Source organism: Barbatula barbatula (assembly GCF_947034865.1).
Source record: "Barbatula barbatula genome assembly, chromosome: 2".
Classification (NCBI taxonomy): Eukaryota; Metazoa; Chordata; class Actinopteri; order Cypriniformes; family Nemacheilidae; genus Barbatula; species Barbatula barbatula.
This window is the reverse complement of record NC_136767.1, coordinates 29,986,608-30,008,357: the sequence shown is the minus strand read 5'-3', so window position 1 is coordinate 30,008,357 and position 21,750 is coordinate 29,986,608. Positions and strand designations below refer to the sequence as shown.

The window sequence follows — 21,750 nt, the reverse complement described above, 5'->3', positions numbered from 1 at the left end:
ATTATTCTAAATGGTGATTCTCATACTGTAATACAGTACGTAATATAAATAAAATAAGCATAAATTAAAGCCAGTACAACAAATTCTACAACATGGTACTTGTCAAATTAAGTATTACAAGAAAAAAATAAGCCTTATTTCCCCAATACAACACTGAGACATTGGGTAAATGTATGTGCTTACTTATAAAATAATGTCACAATGTAAAAATGTATTAAACATCAGCTCTCTTTGAGCGAAATATTGTCTTATTTCTGGTGGAGAGAAAGATGAGCACAACATGTCCTTTTTCTGAGTTTCACCCAGTTTAACTTTAAAAACTGTCCTAGTTACAACACCGCTGCAATCTGGTATGTTGTTGCACACATTTGATACTCTGCTTCCATTCCAATAACTTAACTTCTTTTTGTTTTAACAAGTCAGTCTGTAAATGTACTGAAATGTGCACCGCATATAAATTAATTAGGCTTTAAAATTAAAACATAAAATTGAAATGTAAAACATAAAAGAGAACTTTGGGTTTCTAGGCAGGATCGTGCACAGTGTCGCTGTTTAGACGGAGATAGAGCCCTCCCTGAAGTTGGTTTTCCCAATCAGAACGTTTAACAGAATGGCTTTTCCCTCTCTACTTTCCTTCTGTGCCTTTTTAATGATGTCATCAAGTTGTGACTCATCCTGTCGCCCCCCAACCAGGTAACCCTTGCCCCCATAGCCATCAGCTACGATGTGATAATCTGCAAGCAGAAAAAAAGAAAAAAAAACGAATTCATACTTTTGTATCCAAATACATGTATAGAAGAAAGTCAAATGTCAGTGCTGCTGTATTCCTTGAGTGTACAACTGCTGGACACTATGCAATCCTATAATGTCACAGGTGCTACGGAAGACTCAACAATAAATTACTAAATAACAAAAATGGTAAATAACTGTGACCCAGACTTCTCTTTTAAAGCGATTTTACACGTAGTTGAACTGTACGGTACAACAACATTCAAGTAAATAATTTCCCTGGTTAGTAATATGACATCACAGGTCAAAGAACATACATGCAACAATATCCTTTTTCTGAAAAACATCTTGATCCACAAATTTTTTTGAAGACTCGGGAGGTGTACTGTAAACTTCAAACTCGTGCTAAATCCTACATTTATGACAACATTTTGAAAATATTATTAGAGTAAACCATCTCACCTGTGAAGGCGAGACCACAGGCTACATTGCTCCCGAGCAAAGGCACTTGTTCTCTGGAGATCTGACTCCAGCAGGCATCATTTCCGACCAGAGCGATCACTGGTGTCTGACATGACGTGAAAAAACAGCTCATTTACAATCGTTCTGGCTTATATACTGCATTTATGCATTATGCACTTACAATATAAGTCTATGGGGACAATCACATAACATGCTTCATCTGCTGTTGATCGCATATGGAAAGGGTTAAAAATGTTATGATTTTTTAATTCATTTGTAAATAAATCAAATGTAATCCAAAACCCTATTACGCCCTGTCCTGTCTTTTAAATAGATATGTAAACTACTTTGTCCCCAGTACATAAAAGGGATTTATATGTGAGGTTTGGCCGTGTTTTCCCCACCTTGTGGCGTGTAAAGGTATCAAATTCAGCTACACTGTATCCAAGGGAACCATCACCGTAAATGATCCAAACCTGTAACACACACATCGCACCACGTGGGAAAAGCTGTTTCAATAACTGGGGCAAATGTCACTACAGTCAGGTCAGCTAGGTCCTCTGGTCAAACAGAGATCAATATCAAAGCATTCAATACAATTTAACTTCTTTACAGTCTTACCTCAGAGTCAGGTCGACAGAGCTTGGCCCCCAGAGCAAAACCTCCTCCAACACCCAGAGTCCCAAAAGCTCCTGGAGTGAATAGCAGAAAACAGAATCATCAATTCCTTCAAAACGGTGCTTTAGATGTTCACAAACAGGTCAAAAAATATCGATAGTCCTGCTAACCTGGGTCTAGCCAGCGCAGCGGGCCCCGCGGCCTCATGATATAAGCAGCACTGCCGACAAAATCTCCCCCGGCGGCCACTATGATGCTGTCCTCATTCAAAAGCTCATCCACCCGGTGCAGAACATTCAGAGGATTCAGATGCATCTCTGTCTTCTCATCTGCTTTGGCTCTGAGATAAACAAATAGGCAGCGAGATGAAACTGAAGGGAGTTATAGGTCATAGGTTTACACATTCAGTCTCCTGAGACAAAGCTGACATGCAAGCAAGAATAGAAAAGGTGGGGAAAGTTCACCTCTTAGTTTTCTCTTTGACGTAATCTCCTTCTTTCAGACTTTGAGGCCATTCCTCTGGGCATCTGTGTCCCTTGAGGGCTTTAGAGAGACGCAGGAGGAAAGAGCCAGCATCGCCTGAAACATTTGGAAAACAAATTGTCAGTGTAGAACCCCTTTTTTAGTAGTGTATATGTACTGTATGTATACACAGGTTATAACTTAAGTTATACAAATAGGATGTAGCTGTAATCCGCTGAGCGGCTAAACTGGGAGTGCTGTATTTGTGACGCATCAAAAAGGACATCATACATACAAAAAACAGAAAGCTTTCCAATACTCCAATTATTACTCCACAAACATGTTGCAAAAATAAATTGCTGGTCAACAAAGAGTACACTTACTCCCCATTCACCCCCTCCTGACCCACAACAGGTGAGCAGGTGCCCGATAACCACTTCCTACATATCTCACGACCCCTCCCAAATCATGTGACGCATTTACCATTTCATGTCCACTACAGATGGATTTTGATTCTAGTTTATTTAGTGCAGAGCTTTTTAAACTTCAAAAGGTCCCAAAAGATGTCCCATGTGCTTTAAGACCACACATTTTATATACATATAATATACACAATAAAGTACAGTCTCTTTACAAAACATTGATCACAAGATTGTAAGTGTGTAATGTAAATGATGTGCCCAAATGATAAAATACTGTAGTAGAGTATACTATAATATTTACTATAGTAAACTGTAGTAAAATGTCAAGATACTCCGGTATAGGGTGTTCAATTAAGTATAGGCCTATTACAGTTAATGAATTAAAACTAGTTAGATACTATAGTTAATACTATAGTACAGAGAATTTTATTTTCATTAATGTATTATACATTATGTATTCAGGAAAGAAATTAAACTGCACTTCTTCACCTTGAATGGCCACTGTTGGTTTCCAGAACATTTCCGAGTTCTTCAATAGCTGACTTCTGTCTCTGTTAACTGCAATGATTTTACTCCGTCGGTTCAGCACCCTTCCATAACCCAATCTGAAGTCACACACTGTGCCTACAAACCAAAACAAATCATGTATTGACATCTAGAAAAAGAATAGCTTAGTTTTCTAAGCATTCCGAACAGTATAAAACCATAGAAAATAAAAAGACACAAGATGGCGCTGTTACTCACCTGCCAGCAGCACAAGATCAGCATCTTTCAAGGCATCTCTCCTGTTCTGTCTGATGTGCAGTAGACTGTTCTTTCCCAGCATGCCCCGAGACATCCCACCCAGGAAGCAAGGAATGCCTAAAGACTCTAGGGCCTTTCTGTAAGACACACATCCAAAAAGAGAGTTCAAACTTCAACCATGAGTTACATGTCCGGGTGCTATAAATCAATAATTGTTGCCGTTTTTGGCTCATGCTTACACAACTAAAGCATTATTCTATATGATCAATTTATTCAATACATACAGTAACTGTGTTGGTTGCATATGGAGCATAAAAACCCTTTGGACCTAAAGCAGTGGTTCTCGAACTGGGGGCCCCAAGATTGATCCAGGGGGACACGGAATTTGTATCATACTTTTCACGCAATCAAACACTAGAAAAATAACCAAAATTATTTATGTTTCAGCATTGTATAACTGAATATGTTTTTGGTTTCTTAAAATTCTAGTTTAGGATTATGCGACTTTATTTTGGGGAGGGTCGAAAATGCACTGTTACAACAAGGAAAACGTTTGAGAACTACGGACCTAAAGGGATAGTTCACACCAAGATTTAAACTCTTTTTTTGTAAGAAAAATAAATATTTGTATAAGATATTTGTTGGTAGCCAAACAACACCGCCCCATTGACTTGGCCCCAAAATGATTTCTCAACATATTTTCTTTTCCACATAAAAATGAACCAGAAGTTTTGAACCACATGAGAATATAATTTTTTGAGAAATTTTTTTTTGAGTGTTATTTTATACTTCTAATGCCCTTTATTGCAAAGAAAAATAAATAGTAAGCAGGTCTAAAGTAGCAGAACGGGTTTTTTCACGATATGATTTAAAAAAATGTAAAGGTGTCAACCAGTATATGTCAATATTAAATGTTTAATGTTTACTGTTTAATGAAGGAGGGGTGTCTTTAAATATCTAGACTGGCACCACAAAGACAATAGGTTTAATATCCAGAAGGGGATTGATGAACTACTCCATGAACGAGTATGACACAAACTGGGTAAAGACAGAATGGCTAAATGACCTGACATCATCTGCAGGTGTAGGCGGCAAGGTTGCTTGGCTGCCCAACAGTATGACGGGTTTCTTGGCTCGGCTCACCAGTTCCACACATCTTTGAATCTGGAAATGAATGAAACAACTTGAATACCGAGTCATGTAAATAAGATCTAATCTGCCGTGTCTGAAGTAAAAGTCACAGCTTTCTAGATCATTTCATTCTGCCCTGTTATGGTTCATGTTAAAGATGATGAGAATCAAATGAGATCTAATGTGACGCAACCATAAAAGCAATTAATAATACATCTCAAATGGCCATTAAATGATTGACAGGTCTCACCTCATCCTCTGTGGCCTGCGGGATGTGAACGGGAAGTGGGGAGGGATCACGGTTTTCCCAAGCTCCAGCAAATAAGTTAGATAAGTGATTTTTAAGATACCTGGCGGATAACAAACAAAAACACTTTCAACGTAAAAGTGATTGCCTTTCCTTTAATAATGAAATAAAGCGTAAGAAAATTGGAGGAAATAAAAAGTGAGAAATGTTTGACCATGCAGTGATTTTGCCCATAAGACCTTTGGGAGTGTTTTTAGGGGCAAACTCTTTTTCCACCACATGGAAAGGGTACAGCGTGTCTATGGGAAGCTCGATAAACACTGGGCCTGTGAAATTGTTATACACATCAAACTGTACTTATGCACACAGAGTCAGGTCATGTACTCTCTAAAAAGTGTGATTCACTATATCTTAACTTAAAAGTGACATGTTTCAATCACTCACAAAAATGATAAATGATTAAATGAAAAAATGGTCATTCGCAGCATTACCTGGTGTGCCAGACTGTGCCACGGCCAATGCTTTTCTCACAGTAGGAACGATTTCTCTCACTGTTCTCACTGAAGCACAGAACTTACAGAGGGGTTTAAAGAGAGACATCTGGTCAATATCCTTCAGGGCTCCTCTACCCTAAAAAACACAAAAATCGAATGTCAAGAGGAAGAGTGGTGGGTTATTCTTGTACAAATTTAGATTTTCATATTTATAACAGATCACAAAACCATCACATATGACACACACTTAAAATATTACTGTTCGCTGTATTAACATAAACAATTAATGTCTTAAGCTAGGATCTCTTCTACGTTACACACACGACTCAACAGAATGTTCATATCAAATGTATTTTACAGTAAGATATACTATGTCTGCAACTTTTCAGCACCAATGAGAATTTATGGGATCAGATTGACAACACATTCTTAGGAGGACAATACTCACATATTTATATCCACATCCTAATTTTATTTAAAAAAAGGAGTTTTATGTTCTTGCCATAAAGATCATCAGAAGTTAGAATAGCTTCACAGATGTTTTATACATGGGTCGAAATAAATTGATAAAGTGATTTTGTGTCCATAGAAAGCACATTAAATGCAAGTAAAATGTCTTTTTACTTACAACGTAAAGTTTCTTGGACAATAAAGTCACAATTTGGTTGAAATACTGTTACATTGTCATTCAGCGTAACACAATATGTACAAATTCAGAATTTTACTTATTAAAATATATAAAATAATTAGGGGAGCATTTACATTTTATTGTGCTTTAAATATGTAAAAAAGATTATTGACCATTGGCCGAATTTTTTTTTTTTACAAATCATTAGCATTTAGTGTGAAAGTAACTATTCTCTTTTTATATGTGATAAATAGATTTTTGTGATAAATAGACTTATTTATTTTATGCTTAAACCCTTTTTCGTCAAAAATATAAATTATTTTAGCAGTGCGGAATTTCATTTGAATATAATGATGATGATATAATGACATTCTTGTTCAGAGCAAGTCGAAACATTGAATGTCACAAGTATTCCGACAAATATAAAGTAACGACTTTATAATACAAGAATAAGTGTTCACAACATCATAATGCTAGCTAACAGTTTACTTTTAATAGCTTATTGTTTGGCATCATACGTCTTCCAGAAGGAAATATTATGCGCAAACAATGGTGTCAGAGACTCCTCTATATTAAATTATGAGCGAAAGAATCCCTCCACAATAATTGATCATTAATGTCACTCAACACATCGTGTTAATATATACATGAGAATGCGATGTGCTTGTTACACTGAAAGGTTTGATAGATAAGTATACTGTAAGCTCTTGACCGGGCAAGTAGAAACAAAGCATGTCATTTTATTCTTAAGAAAAAATGAAGCAAACATTGAAGTTTCTTCTTTAGCTCCGTTCCTTAAGCTTCATCCCTGTACACCTGTTCTTCTGTTCATACTGAAATGAGATCATTTGCTTTGTTATTTTCTTTCTAGTGCGTTTCTTCTCTTCAACATGCTTCGTAAGATCCCGGGTAGAGCGGTTCAATAATAATATAAAAGTAATTGCTGACTTATTTGCTCTCTGTGTGTACACTTGTACTGGGCGGGAGGAACCAGGAGAGTTAAGATAAGCCTTGAGGTGAGGTGATGAATACACATCCAGTTTACTGTGTCAGAGATACATGGAGATAAAACCCTGTAATTTCATCACTACCACAATCTCATGAGTGCAGAGAAAGCATGTTAAGCATTCTTATACACACAGTTGTTGACAGACTCAATATTAAACTCACAACTTGCGCATGAAATGTTATATTCAAGTTTTAGAATTAAATTCATAAAATGATTTCTACTTTCAGAGCCTCACTGTTGCGGTCAGGGGGCTACCTCTGTGACGGACAGTTACCTGATATAATCTCACACCAATAGCGATATGAGGAACAGATAAGGCAGAGGTGTTCCAGCACGCCAGGCTGAGCAGAGAGTATGTAAAGTGCACCTTGAAGTAACTTTCTGACCTGCAGTAGAGTAGCAGCTGCACCACCGATGAGAAGCAGAGGAGATTCGGCCATCTGAGCGTTCTTCACCGCAGTGACAGTGTTGGTCAGTCCAGGTCCGGCCGTGACTGCAGCCACACCCACTGTGCCTACAGGGGCAAAACACTAGATTATCACCATCTAACATCCTCATGCAACACGAAGGACCCTCTTGCTTTCTTAGATTTGTTCTTACCGGAAAGTCTTGCCACGGCATCGGCTGCAAACACAGCCGTGGCCTCGTGCCGCGTGTCTACGATGCGGATGCCCAGTTTCTCACAGGCCACCAGGATGGGCGAGATGTGTCCTCCCACCAACGTAAAGACGAATTTGACCCCGTGAGCCCGCAGGACCTCCGCCACGCTCTCTCCTCCATGCCGGGGACTCTTACTTTCTGTCTGGGTGTCACAGACGTTGACAGTTAGAATAACATTCCCTGGTGTATAATGCAACAATCTTTGTCACTGCGAGGGGAGGAGAATACGCCTCAAGAGAATAGAATAATAGACACATTGTCGGATTGTGGGAGTGGTGTTTCCCTGTCCTGATTTATGGATATCTGCCAAAACAGGTGTTCTGCACGAACGTGTTTACATGCAATGTTGCAGTAAAAACTTGCAGTGTTGGCAATACAACAAGAATGCTTAAGTGTCAAATAGGCGCATGAGATCAAAGACAGCAAGGCTTGTGATGCAGTGAGCTGCGCGTGCACACCTGTCTGCCATCCCCTGGGATCCAACCCACAACCTTGCGATGTTTACACAATATCTTCCTCTTACCACTGAGATACAGGAAAGCTAGATGCAGCGAAACCAGTTTACCGGTTTAGTCACGTGACATTGGACATATACCCTAACATTAGAAAACCAAATGCCAAGTGCTGCTGTGAATAGAGATTTCCCTCTTCTCCCTAACTTTTGTCTGTCTATCACCATCTATGTTAGAAACTAAATGTTTAACCGGCTGACACGAGAGAGCGTGAATGGCTGAGGTACAGACTCAGGTTTACCGGGAATGTCTTGGCTTCTCTCATGATAGATCCGACTATATGCTTGCAGATCTTATAGATCCAAACTCCAGTTTGGCTAGTTCTCTCTTCGTCAGGAAATGACTAAATCAGAAAATATGAATACTGTGAACGAACCACCAGGTAGATACAGAGATGAAGGGAAGAACAGCAGGCAGGAGATGATGTGATGTTGAATAAAATGAAAATGATTTATTTAATAATCTCAGTTGTGCTCAGTCTCTGACTGCACAAAGATTCAATAGGTATTATTATATGAACCTAATGTATGTATGTTTCTACTCAGACCTGTCACTCACCTGAGCCAGAAGAGGAACTTCACACCATGGAAGCACATTCAGTTCCTAGCATTGTAGAGTCTGTCGGTCATCAGGGGCCTGAAGTGATCCTGGACAGTATGGCTTTGACGGAGGAGGAACGGAAGGCCATTCAGGAGGCAACAATCGGTCAGCGCGACAATCCAAAATGGCTTTTATTTAGGAGAGGGAGGCTGACTGCCAGCAACTTTGGAGACGTCCTTATGTCAAGTGATGTGACTGGTTCACTTCTTGACAAGGTGTTGGGAAAGCATCAAGCCCTGGAGGGTAATCCAGCTGTACAGTGGGGTATTGAGAACGAGCGTAATGCCATCCAGACATTCACCACTTCAACTCAGAAGCAAGTCCAGGAGTCCGGCTTGTGGCTTTCTCCGTCAGGAGTGTTGGGAGCGTCTCCAGATGGTCTGGTGGGGTCATCTGAAATATTGGAGGTCAAGTGTCCCTACAATCCAAGAGACATGACAATAAATGATTCAGTGAAAATGAAGGGCTTCTGTCTCAGTAAGAAAGGAGATACTAACAGCTTGCGCAAAGACCATCACTACTGGCACCAAGTACAGGGGCAGCTACACCTCACTGAAAGACAAACCTGCTACTTCGTTGTGTGGACCACAAAAGACCACGTCATTATACCCGTAGCCCGAGATGACGCTTGGATGTCAAACCTGCAGGTCCTGGAAAACTTCTTTAAAACCAAGATGCTTCCAAAGATGATGTGAGAAAAGTCATTTTATAATAAATATATAGTTTAGAAAGAGTCCCCGTTATTAGAGAGTTGACTCAAATATGATTATCATAAAAATGTATGTAAGGTAATGTTATTTGGGATATAAGATGGTTATTGTTAATAGTTGGTGGGTGGAGTCTCCTGTTTGTGTTGTCGTGTAATCCATTTTGTTAAGATTAAAAAAAACATTTAAAAAAATCTGAATAAAAAAGCTGTTGAATGATAAATACACAATGTTTACTCCCCTGTTGAAAAATGGTGAAAAATAAAAGATGTGAAATCAGAATTCAGCTGTCAATCTCAATATTATAGTGGTTCAGTTGTGCAGTAATATGCTGTAAAGCATTTTCTTATATATTATCATGCAGTTTGATGACCAGTCACAAACCAAATCATAGTTTTTCTCTAAAATATTCATAATAACTTTTAACCTTAAACCTTGATGGAAAATACACATAGTGTTATGCTTTAGCTGGCCACGTGACATGCGTGTGAATTTCAGCGCTCAAGTGTGAACGGATCACATGTGTTTGGTGTTTGTCTTTAGTTCTGTTGTGTTTTAAGAGTTGACTGAGGTTCTGTAAGACTGAACCTCTCTTCACATGTTCTACAACATGACCTTTGACCTCACACACATACACCGGTTTCATGGTGTCTTTACGTAACCTTAGTTTTTATCATCATTAATAATCTTCAGAGAAAGTAAAATAAAGGTCCCCATCACATGCTTTTAACCATGATTTTTCCAATAGTACACAATGCACCAAAAAACATGGTTCATTTCCGTAAGGTTTTAAAACATTTAGTCATTCTCTTTCATAAAAACAGACCAAAAGGCTTCAATGCATCATCGCGCACAACACACATTTCTGCACCACAGAATGAAAATGTCCCTTATGAACGTCACGTACCTCTGAACAACCTCAACAGAGACATACGGACACAACAGAGCATTAAGGTTCTGAGCTTCCGCTGCTGTAGTAAAACTACATTTATCACAGATGTTTCACAATCTCTGTATCCGTTGCCACTTGGTTGGAGATGCATTTGTGCTTGTGTTCTGTATTTTTATTGTTATGTGATTCACTACTATGGTCCGTCATGACTCTTATATCGTCCGTGTGATGGTTTCCAGCGCTATCTAGTGGTGTAGCTCATGATGGGCTGCGGTAACGTGTCTGAATCTGAACGTTTCTAAAAACAAACACAACATATGTGCTCGCTGTAGTGAAATATTCCCTAAAGTGGTACAAATGTTAAACCAATGTGTCATCTACAATACTGTATATTGACTGCGCACGTACGAGGTGTTTATCACTGTAAACACTTAGCAACTCAAACATGCACTGAATTTTTACAGATACTGAAACTATGTCAGAGATGTATAAACATGTAAATAGAGTCTTGACGATATTTCCAAATATATGAATGATCAATATACACTACCCGTCCAAAAAAAGTCTTACCCCTATTATGAAGACCCTTCACTGGCTGCCCATCCAACACCGAAGAGTTTTTTAAATCCCTTTATATGTCTATAAGCCCCCAGTTATTTGTCAGAGCCGCTGCATTCCTACATGCCTCAGGAACTTGAATCTCCTTACGGTCCCCCAGTCCAGACTTAAATGCAGAGGAGACCGAGCATCTTCTGTAGCTGGCCCTATGCTTTGGAACACTAGAGGTCAGAGTGACCCCCTCTTTTTTCATTTTCATATCACGTCTAAAAACATATTTATTCGATCTGGCCCACCATTAAGGATGTTGATTTTCAGTTTTTTTATTGTATTTGCTTTTATTGCTGTTTTTAGTCTGAGGTCTAGACTGACTTTGGTCAGTCGTGTGCTCTATAAATAAATGAACTGATAGAAATATATGAGTATACTCTTTATGCACATTGAGAATGTTTAAAAACACGTTTAGAAAAACAAAGATAACGTTATTGTTAGATTGAAGATTTCATAAAGCTTTGCAGAATGAATGGAGTATATGAGGCACCTCACAGAAACATGCAGCGCAGTGGCAGATATCACGAGGATCTTACTGAACATCTGATGGCATTACACATGTGTTGGGCTGCTTTACATGTTAAACTAGTGCTGTTAATTCAATCTGTTTATGTAGTTTAGTATATTGATATATTTGTTCAAAACTACCACCTATAATGTCATAAAAATACTTTAAGTAAACAAACAATAAATTCTTCTTCTAAAGCAAATGTTATAATGCGATTATTTCATTGCCTCAGATTGAACTTTATGAAAGGTTTGTACAGCTCTGGTTGAAGTGATCACATTATAAATGTTTCAGAATGCTTCAGATGTGACGTAATCACTTATAAACACAGAGTTCTTGGCCTCCTGCACTTTTTCATCCGTCTCAAACATCTTATCAGATAAATCCTGCTGTTCAGAAGACACATAAGTGAAGTTTGTGAGATCTGTGTTCTGACTGTCCCATATTCCTGTAGTGAGCTGGTGGGAGGACGTTACTGTGACTTTATGAGAAATGAACAGATGATTCAGATCCTCAGTGTCGGTCAGCCGTGTGTTCTGTATCATGGTGCTGTGATGGGCGTCTAAAACCTCAACATCACACCAATGACACTCCTCTATACTGAATGTACGGATCTTTTCACTCGCCTTGAAAAAAACAACAACATGGCAACAGTGACATTGAAGCTTAGAAATAACAAGCATGAGTTACATTAAAATATGTTTATAGTTATGAATTACGTCATAAAGATCTTCATCCAGGTCCAGCGCTTTTATGTGCAGAAATCTGAATTCTTCATGAATTTCTCTCAGTCTGGAAAAGATGAAACATTGAAACGTCAACATGATGAAGAGAAGAAAACAATAGTAAGTGCTGCATTCAATCGCAGGACATGTGATGATATTCAAATGATGTTCTTTAAATATATTAGAAGACTCACTTTTTCTGGCAATAACACAGACAAATGCAACAGCCGACCAACACCAGGAGCGAAACTAAAATCTTAGCTGACAGCAGATAATCTGTTGACAGAAGAATTATCACACAAATATAGACATATTTACACTAAACCAGGAGTCTCATTTATCAACAGTGAGTAGAAAAGGTTTTATATTTTGTCCTACGAATGAAAATTACAATGTGCCTACGTACAAAAAAAACTGTATTTATCAAATTTGCTTGCGTGGTTCTTACGCACACCCGTAATGAATCATTGATGATAAATCCCACATGTTCTTAAAGTCCCAGTGAAATAAAAAATGACAATTTCAATTTTCCACAAAATATTGCAGCTTTTATAGTAAAAGGTTTATCAATGTGGGTCATTCTCTTTTAAAATTCATCATCTTTCATCATCATCGTTCAATATCAAAATGAACTTCCGTCCTGTAGTGACTATTCATCTTAAATGACGTATGTTAGACTGCTTGGGTGGAGCATCCGTTAACTCCTCCCCTTTCACTGTCAATCTGCTGCCATTTCCAAATGCAAAGGCGGTTTTTAAACATCCAATGAAATCGCAGAGAAAGATAAAAGACGCAGACACTATTTTTCTTGTTTCTTGTGACAAAAATGTCAACATACGGAAGTAAAATGATCTCAACTTCTGGTTCACGGGGACTTAAAGCACCGTGCTCGTTCACGTTCATTTGCATTAGGAAACGGCTCCAATAAAGCTTATATGGTGATGACACCTCCCTTTATAAATCTCCATAACATGTTCTGTGCTCTCACCAAACAGATCAACTCGCTCTTTGAAAACTTTTTTGGCGCAATGCATGGTTTGCTCAGTTTGGTTTTTATTGTTTATTTCATAATATTTCATAATAATTCTCCAAAAAATAAAATGGTCGGAAAAGAAATCAAATAAGCAGTTATTTTGGTGGAATTGCAATGTTAATATGATTTTGGGCTTTATATCTGCGGAATGATGCAGGTGATAATTGTTAATGTAGTTTGTCTCGTGTCACACGAGACTTGAGATCAACGGTGTAGTTTAAAACTCAATATAGTCTGTCACCATTATAAACATTTTAAACCCAGACAGAATCTTTAAGTGTTCATCCGAAACCAGTTCATCAGATTGAATGTGATTTTTCTACAGGGGTTAAGCTCACAGTTTGTTCTGGTTGTGATGGTGGTGGAGGTCTCTGGTCCACAGCCCGCCGATGAACACGCAGACAGATGAAACGTGTACGACCGGTCTTCCTTAAGATCACTGAATGTAAAAGATTTACTGTGGGGTTTATTTATCATCTGTCTGTGAGAACCTGCGATAACACAAAACAGTAATATAACAACTTTGACAGCACAGTTGCATCAATCTTACCTATAAAGTTTCTATATATAATAGATCAGTTTATAAAGCTAAGAACATAACAGAAACTGGTTGAGTCATTTTGAACACTTACTCCGGGAAATATCACCATCTAACTCATCATGTACTGTAATCTCATATCCTGTGATGAATGCGGTGTGAGTCGGGTCGTCCTCATTGAAACTCCATCTTAGAGTCACAGAAGACCACGTTACGCTTGGATGAGGGTCCAGTGTGGGGCCCTGCGTGGGCTCTTCACCCGTCAGAAAGACAAATCACAGATTAATCTCTCGTTTATTTCTCCTGCAGAAATCCCTGAGATCAAATGGAGAGCAAACTTTTGTTAAGTCTCATCTGTGTCTCAGATATTTCTCTTGAAAAAAAGAGTCAGAATGTCTCTGTCATTAGAGTTTGAGAAGAGATGTCAAACTGAGCTCAGATTTGTCAAGTCTGTAACCCAAAGTCATTATTATTGAATATCTCAATATGAACTTAAACATTTCTCATCAGATTTACCCAAATCCAGATTTCATTCATTTTACACCTCTGAACTTTCTCTGGCCACCAAATAAAAAGCTTCTCTGAGGTCGCACATGTTGAGCAATGTTTCAGTGACATTTCTTAACACAATGTGCTGAACAGGAAAAGGAGGATGTGTGTGTTTCTTACTTTGTTCTTCCAAGTATCCGATGAGTTTCTCGTGAGGTCTGTGTCCTTCTGCGTTACACCAGTAGACAGTAAAAGCGTATCTAACACCGGGTCTGAAATACTCTAGAAAAACAATCTTATTGTACAGTCATCTTGAACAATCATGGAAATTAATAAACATTTAACATGTGATTTCAATGACTTGTAGTTGTGATGCCAAACTTTTATTTTGTCTTTCTTGCGTGAAGTTTAAATAAGGAGAATTTAGATTTGATGGCGGCAGAGGAAAGACAAAAATCTTAAAGGATTTCAAATGTATATTGGAGTCTAAAAACAAACCTCAGGTAGAAAACAAAAGTTAGAAAGGGCAGATGGATGGTGCCAAGTTTGGTGGAGACAGTTTGAAGAATCAAAAGATTTACGGTCATTTTACGGTACAAAAATGTCTGTAGACGTTGACAGAATGTTGAGATTGTGTTGTGACTTGTGTCGTGATGGTGTTCGTACGGATGTGTACTATGAGACATCACATGAAAACACATCTAACCTGCTTCGAGTGATAAGTAAGTCTGGTTAACCGGGACTTTTCTCCACTGTAAGGAGCAAGCGACTCCCAGCATGCACCACTCTACGATGTAGTCGCACGTGGAGGCCGATCTCCTCGTCCAGTAGAGCTGAAATCCCTCTGCGTTACCCACAATCCTCTTCTCATTCATCACAGCCTCTGCAGGAACAGCATGTTTGGGATGCACAAAATGAACTACAGATTGTACCTTAAACGCTGTATGATAACGTAAAGAAAGAAACGTATGTTTACCTGTATACGCTGAAGGAATAGTTATCTGTGATGGTACAGATAAACCCGTCTGAGAGACCGCCCGCACCGTGAGGTCACACACGTGGACATCAACGGGTAAATCCACACGTGTCTGTGTGACATTGATGCACTTATCGCTCTGTGGATCTGTGTGGTTTTCACAAACCTCATAGGCCTCAATAGACACTTCTGGATGGCTTTGGACCTGAGAAACATGAAGTTGAGTGCGTGATAATGTCAGTGTATGTTGGGTTCAAAGGTTAAGAAACAGAAACATACAGTGCGCCAGAGAAGTGTGACGGTGCGAACCGGACCGTTTCTGATTTTCCTCCACACGTCCACCGTCACCAAAGGCCCTGTCCAGAAACTAGATTTACATGCTTGTGTAAAACATACAGCGCTGGTTCTTGAAGCGATGAGGTCATCATGTCGGAGGTCGGGTCAAGGTTTCACAATCTGGGATATTGTTTGGGTCGTTCAAGTTAACACATCAGTGGTTTTGATCCGTTTATGAACAGTAATAAAAGTAATGCCGAGTCAATATTATAAATGATAGAGACTCAGTGTTAATAATGTTTTTATTTCTGCTTTTTCAAATGTGTTTATAATGTTTTGGTCGTTTGAATGTCAATTCCATTCATATTTGTCTCTACAGGGCATCTTACAATTGTTATAAGTGGTGTGTTTCTATCATATTGTGACTCTAGTATTATATATTGTATTGAATTGTGAGCGGAGTGTATTTTTACAGACCTAAGTAACAGTGCTTCATGACTTCTACCTGTAAGAAAGGCTCTGGAAGGTGTCCATCGGCCCCAGTCATTGTCCTGTGTGGCGCAGCGACCCCTAGCGTTGTATCTCACGCTGGGCTGCAGTTTCTGTATCTCGAATGTGAAATGCTGAAGCGAATCTGAACCTTTCATCTGTAACTCCTGTTGGTACAGAACAAAGAACACATCATTGGACCGCTGACACTGGACGTTACTAGAGACGTACAAAACAAACGGGGGAAAAAGGTTCATTTTTGCTCTGAGGTTTGGTTTTCACAAGAGGTTTCACACGCTCAGCCGAACAGGAAACTGCTTCCTGTCGTAATTTTGATGAGAATGATATGACGGTCAACACACGATGAGATGTTTTACCTGTGTCATCCCTCCTGGCTCCACTTCAATCTGACAAGTAATGGAGAGACCTTTAAAGCTTCCGTTCAACTGTAAGTCCATCACAGCATCCAACACACCGGCCGTCACTTCAGAACGCTCAGGGAATGGAAAAACTGGAACACATTTATATTCATAAATTATATTTTTTGATACCTTTGATACTTCTCATATGAATAGAAACCTGCGTTCTTTCAAACTATCAAGCTAAACATGTTCCTTGATAAGAAACGAGGAGATTCATTCAACTGAGAAAAGCTGTGAAAACATCATTCTTTTACATTTTACATACACTGTGACTGTGAATAATATTATATTGTGTATGTCGGGGAGACTTTCCTGTATCTCAGAGGTCAGAGGATGGTGCTAAAGGTCATGGGTTCATCCCACGGATTGCACGTCCTCAGAAACACATGTATAGTATCATGCAATGTAAGTGGCTTTGGATAAAAGCGTCTGCCAAATGCATAAATGTAAATGTGATGTAAACGACAAGGGACGGTTGCTGCATGGTTTATTCCTCCGGTCAGGAATGAGCTGGTGTATGATGCTCATGGTTTGTTACTCTTTACTTTATAGAGTCAATTGAACTCTTCACACACGAACAAAAAAACAGAGTTCAGTTCAGTGCGCACAAGTATTTCAGTACATTTTCAGTATCTTGTTCTTTTATTTAAAATATTTTGCCAGTTTCACTTTTTAAAGACCCTGTTTGTTCACAAATAAAATAAAGAAATATCAAAATGATGTTATACAATAGTTTTATTACATATTAATGAATGTTGCAACCGTCCCCTGTTATGGGTCAGTTGACTTTGTATAAAGTGTATAAAGTGTGCGTATATTATCCTACATACACATGTTACAGAAGTGTAGGCGGATAGCTGACAGATGTGGGTTTAACAAATGATCGGCTTTCTACTAAAAACAGTCTCATAGAAACTGAAGGAAATACAAACACGTCCCCGGTCCGATGTGTATCACAATATCCACATTTCATGAATTTATAAGAATATCAGTGCCGGATCATGAACAGTTTGGATGAAGTTAAAATCATATTCACCTGTGTCTGTGATGTTGAATATGTAGTGTTCACTCTCTCGCCCCAAACTGTTTGTGACACATAAAGTGATGCTGTAAGTGACCTGCTGTTGGATGACTGGAAAACTGCAGGAGACCAGAAGATGACTGTTCTCCAGACTACACGTGACAACCTCAGAGTCCCTGTTCTCAAAAACAAAGTCATAGATAATAACCATTATTGGACTGAAGCTCGAGCAGCATTAAGGTTGTGGGGTTGATTCACACACGTACTGATGAATATATAACTTACTCAGTCGTCACTTTAGGTAAAAGCGTTTGCCAAGTGCATACATGTAAAAGACTAACTCGAAATGATTCATTTTACAGCCTTGCACGCTCTTTTAAATGATTCATATCTATCATGATGAAAAACAACAGATAACTGGATCAGGGTGCGTTTCGTCTTTGCTAGAATGTGTTTTTGTGAACCGTGATGAAATCTGAGTCACCTGATAAGTAATCTGTACTTCCTTTTGCGGCTTCCGCCGAGGTTTGGAGCTCTGCGTACTTTCCATGTGCAGGTGATGTTTCTCATGTCTGTGGTCTCACATCGAATACGATGAGGTTTCTCAGGAGGGACTAAAGAAGGAAATAAAAGTCAAGTGAAGTGTTTCGTAAATGCAGTGAGCACAAAAGTTACTGCACATTCAGTGACACTTCAAAACGCATGAATGCTGTTGCATTAGATAAGAAATTATTAAACCAGTTATTAAAAAAAGTGAAGACAAAACCTTTCTTACTGTAAAGGTAATGGTTAGATGTTAACGTGTCTACATATATTTAGGCGTTTACGAGGAATAATATCATTTTTATATGATTTATTTAAAAAGGTACTTACAGGTGACAAAGTTCAAAGCGACCCCAGAACTCTCTTTACTGCAGTTAAAACTGCGCCGTACAGGTTTGTGGCGTTGATGTTTTCCACTCGAATGGCTTTGACCCGTGAGCTTATGTTGATGACTTTGTATTGGGTTTTGTTGAAAAAGATATCCGTGATGTGAGCATCTTCTGAATAAACACAGCAGAACAGCAAAGTGGATCCTTCTTTCAGCACCTGGTGCTTTGGATACATCTTGACATCTCGAGACAAGTTCTCATCCCCTACAACACAAGCCAATAGAAAAGAACTACTGTAGGATAAACCACAGACATGAACTCATCACATCTTTTTAATATCTCAATTCTTTCTCATTGATGTGAATAGGATTTAATGGAAAGCAAATGGAAAATGTTGCTTAAAACTCATCTGCATCTCATATGTTTCTCCTGAGAAAATCTCACAAATGTCTCCATCAGAAGAGATCTCAATAATGTCTCAAACTGAGCTCAATAGTACTATTGAAGTTTTACTAAACTGACTCTCAATAGGCCTGTTAGGAGCTCAAGGTGTATCTGATAGCTCACGGGATCATTGTGTGATTCTAACAATCTAAAAAGACAACCAGCTTAGTTTTGTGTGAGGCGGGTCGACAAAAAAAGCTTATTCATCCCTGACAGTTGAGAGGCTCACAACAGACATGAACCATGTAAATGACAAAAAGAAGAAGTTCATATCCTACAACGTTACATCAGAAGTCAAATATGGTTTAGTGCTAAAAAAGTCTGGTTTGTTTGAACCCTTTGGGTAAAATATGGTTTATGGACATTTACATTTAGCCGACGCTTTTATCCAAAGCGACTTACAGACGGGTAAACAACGGAAGCAATTGGAACAAAATAAGGAAAACAAAAAGCACAAGTGCAATATAAAAGCTGGTCTCGCCTACCACAGTATACAGAGAAAAGACAGAAGTATTATTGTTTTTGTTTTAAAGAGTAAAAAAGAGATTGAAGTCAGAACTGATCGGTCAGGTGTTGGTGGAAGAGAATCTACAGATCTTGTAGCAGCGGGCAGATCCGATCCAGAGAAGGTACGTGAGAGAGATTAGAAAATGAACATTGAAAATGTCTGTATTTGACCCAAACTCGGTTTGAAACAACCCAACCTTTTTTTAAGCGTATTAATAATACTAAAAATATATTATTTATATACAATATATACAAAAACATATCAAATGTAGTTAACACGGATTCCATTTCAAACACCATTATGAACCATCAGTTGTTTACCATTAAAACTAGAACAACATTTCTTAATGTAATATGTGTTTTATTCCTGTAGGATTCAATGGTGCTCAATAGGTTCTCATCCACCCAATAAAATCCCACCAATAGAACACAACACACTACCAGTAGAGACCCCCAGATACCATTAAAGCTTCCTTTAAAACCAATACAGCTCTCACTGTGAACCTTTTTTTCAGCTGGGATGTGACGCACATTATTATCAGCACAGAAAACTGATTTTAAATTCCCCACCATAGTGAGTTTTCCATGCGCTCCAGGATCCAAGTGTTGAGTTATCAGAGATGCGTCTTATTCTCACAGAATGATCTGTGCAGTTCAGCGGCATCTGTGACGTCCAGATCACTGTGTCAGCAACAGCATTCAATGACATGTGTCAATGCACAGAAAATCATTACTGTCCATACGAATAAAAACACAAAACTCTGTGTCAGGAGGCAGTGGGACGGTTAAACTCACTCTGTCGATAGTTTCCATGTTTTTTGTGCGACCAACTTGTATTTCATACGTCTGATTTCTATGTTCTTCACTCGTCTTCATCTCCAGTCTCCACATGTCCAAAGCCCGAAGTTTGATGATGTTCGGCACAGTGATGTCATCTACAAGAACATCATCAAAATATGTAACATAAATAATGCTTTACATCGCTAGTCCTGGTGCTTTACATATTTAGTGTGAATGTAAACATTAATACAAACAATGTTTGAAGAAAAGCAGCTCGATAAAAGAACTAAAATGAGTATGTTTTAAGCAGAATGGACATAAGAAAAACAAATGATATAAAACAGCAATAAATTCATCTGACCTGAAGAATCACATCTCTTAACATGTTGAAAGATGATGATGAACATAAGTATGTTTGTCCAAGAGTAAATCATCTCGGTGGATGTACAAGACCTCATGTTGGATTCATCTCTGCTCTTCTGTTCCATGTGTCACTTTCTCCGCCTCCTGCTGTCTGCTCTTTACATTAAAGCCATAATGCCTGTGGAATCACATTGATATCACTTTGTATGAGTCAGAAAGTGTTTCAATGATGTTTATTGTTTGGTGTTGAATGTTATTATATTCTGGTGTCGATCATTGATATGCTTTTAAACTCAACGCTATTATATGGATCCTTTATATAAACGAAGAGCTCCATCCACCGGTCATTAATGGAAATGCGTTTGAAGAATATTAATACATCATCCATTAAACTCATGAAAATACCAACAAACAACCCACAGATCTCACGAATGAACAATGTTGATCTTTAAGACGTTGTAAAAGCGCAGACTTTGGGGTTTGGACGACATGACGGTGCGTAAATAATGACTTCGAGGGGAACAAGGACGATCAGTGGAACCAAAACACTCGTGTGATTCCGTGAAAACTCACTAGATGTCAGCAAATGAACCGAATCACGAGGCTTGTTTTGGAGGAGAGAGGTTTGTGAAGCCTTCGGTTGTTTGGACAGATCATCGACGCGGTCTTTGCTTTGTACCGGCCGATGATCACGTGATAAATAGGTCAGGATAACCAAAGTGGTGTGAATGGAGCAAGGTGGGCTTTACGAGCCTTTGCGCATGCCCAGTAGCTACAGCGAGCTGAAAGTGTGTTTAGTGTCTGGTTAAACTGAAAGTGGCCATTATAAGAGACATTACAGATACTTAGCCGATTGCAGAGACTTTAGTATGACCCGGGTCAGATAACATCCTCCCAGAACACCTTAGCAACGCCTTAGCAACACTCTGCAGGTGCGGGCGGTTATTGTAGGGGTTTCTATTAATAACACAATAAATGATGATCATATTTATTAATAAACTTTTTTAGTACCAAACCAGCGATTCTCTCCAGTTAACTAAAGCCTCACATCTTCCACCTGTTTTTTTAACAGGGCCTAAAACACTCTTAGCTGTTATAAATACACTTGTAGCCCACTGCTTCTTAGGGCTTATTGCAAAGAAGCGGTTATTCCATATGCTTAGCAAGGTTTCATGAAATAAAGTAAATAAGTGATATTTAGGCTATGTAATGCAGCCAGCACTTATTAATCTGGATATTTTATAACAGCTCATAACACTCTGCTCAGCCAATCAGAATAAAGGACCAGAACTGACCGTTTTATCATTTTGTTTTAGAAGCCCCTAATGGACAAAACACTGGACACAGTTCCCCCCAAAATTTATCTCATATTGGGAATAGC

At 38.7% G+C, this 21,750-nt stretch overlaps 2 protein-coding genes across 2 annotated transcripts; both read right to left on the bottom strand.

The window, feature by feature from the left end:
- Positions 1–552: 552 nt before the first annotated feature.
- On the bottom strand, positions 553–8,383 carry LOC306903096 (2-hydroxyacyl-CoA lyase 2-like; the record flags this gene model as incomplete). The annotated part of the gene is made up of 15 exons (XM_079472048.1): positions 553–734; positions 1,192–1,297; positions 1,596–1,667; positions 1,813–1,883; positions 1,980–2,149; positions 2,274–2,388; positions 3,183–3,317; positions 3,438–3,574; positions 4,504–4,601; positions 4,819–4,918; positions 5,030–5,141; positions 5,307–5,445; positions 7,333–7,460; positions 7,547–7,748; positions 8,360–8,383. The coding sequence occupies 15 exons, from the start codon at positions 8,381–8,383 to the stop codon at positions 553–555; spliced, it is 1,791 nt and encodes a 596-aa protein (XP_079328174.1).
- Positions 8,384–10,558: 2,175 nt separating this feature from the next.
- On the bottom strand, positions 10,559–20,860 carry LOC306903090 (leukemia inhibitory factor receptor-like; the record flags this gene model as incomplete). Its single annotated transcript, XM_079472038.1, has 17 exons — positions 10,559–10,615; positions 11,764–12,060; positions 12,154–12,226; positions 12,354–12,435; positions 13,531–13,683; positions 13,825–13,983; positions 14,400–14,501; positions 14,926–15,102; positions 15,196–15,400; positions 15,475–15,551; positions 15,977–16,127; positions 16,338–16,471; positions 17,419–17,579; positions 18,338–18,539; positions 19,797–19,890; positions 20,022–20,161; positions 20,842–20,860. 17 exons carry the CDS (start codon positions 20,858–20,860, stop codon positions 10,559–10,561), a joined length of 2,283 nt encoding a protein of 760 aa, XP_079328164.1.
- Positions 20,861–21,750: the final 890 nt, after the last annotated feature.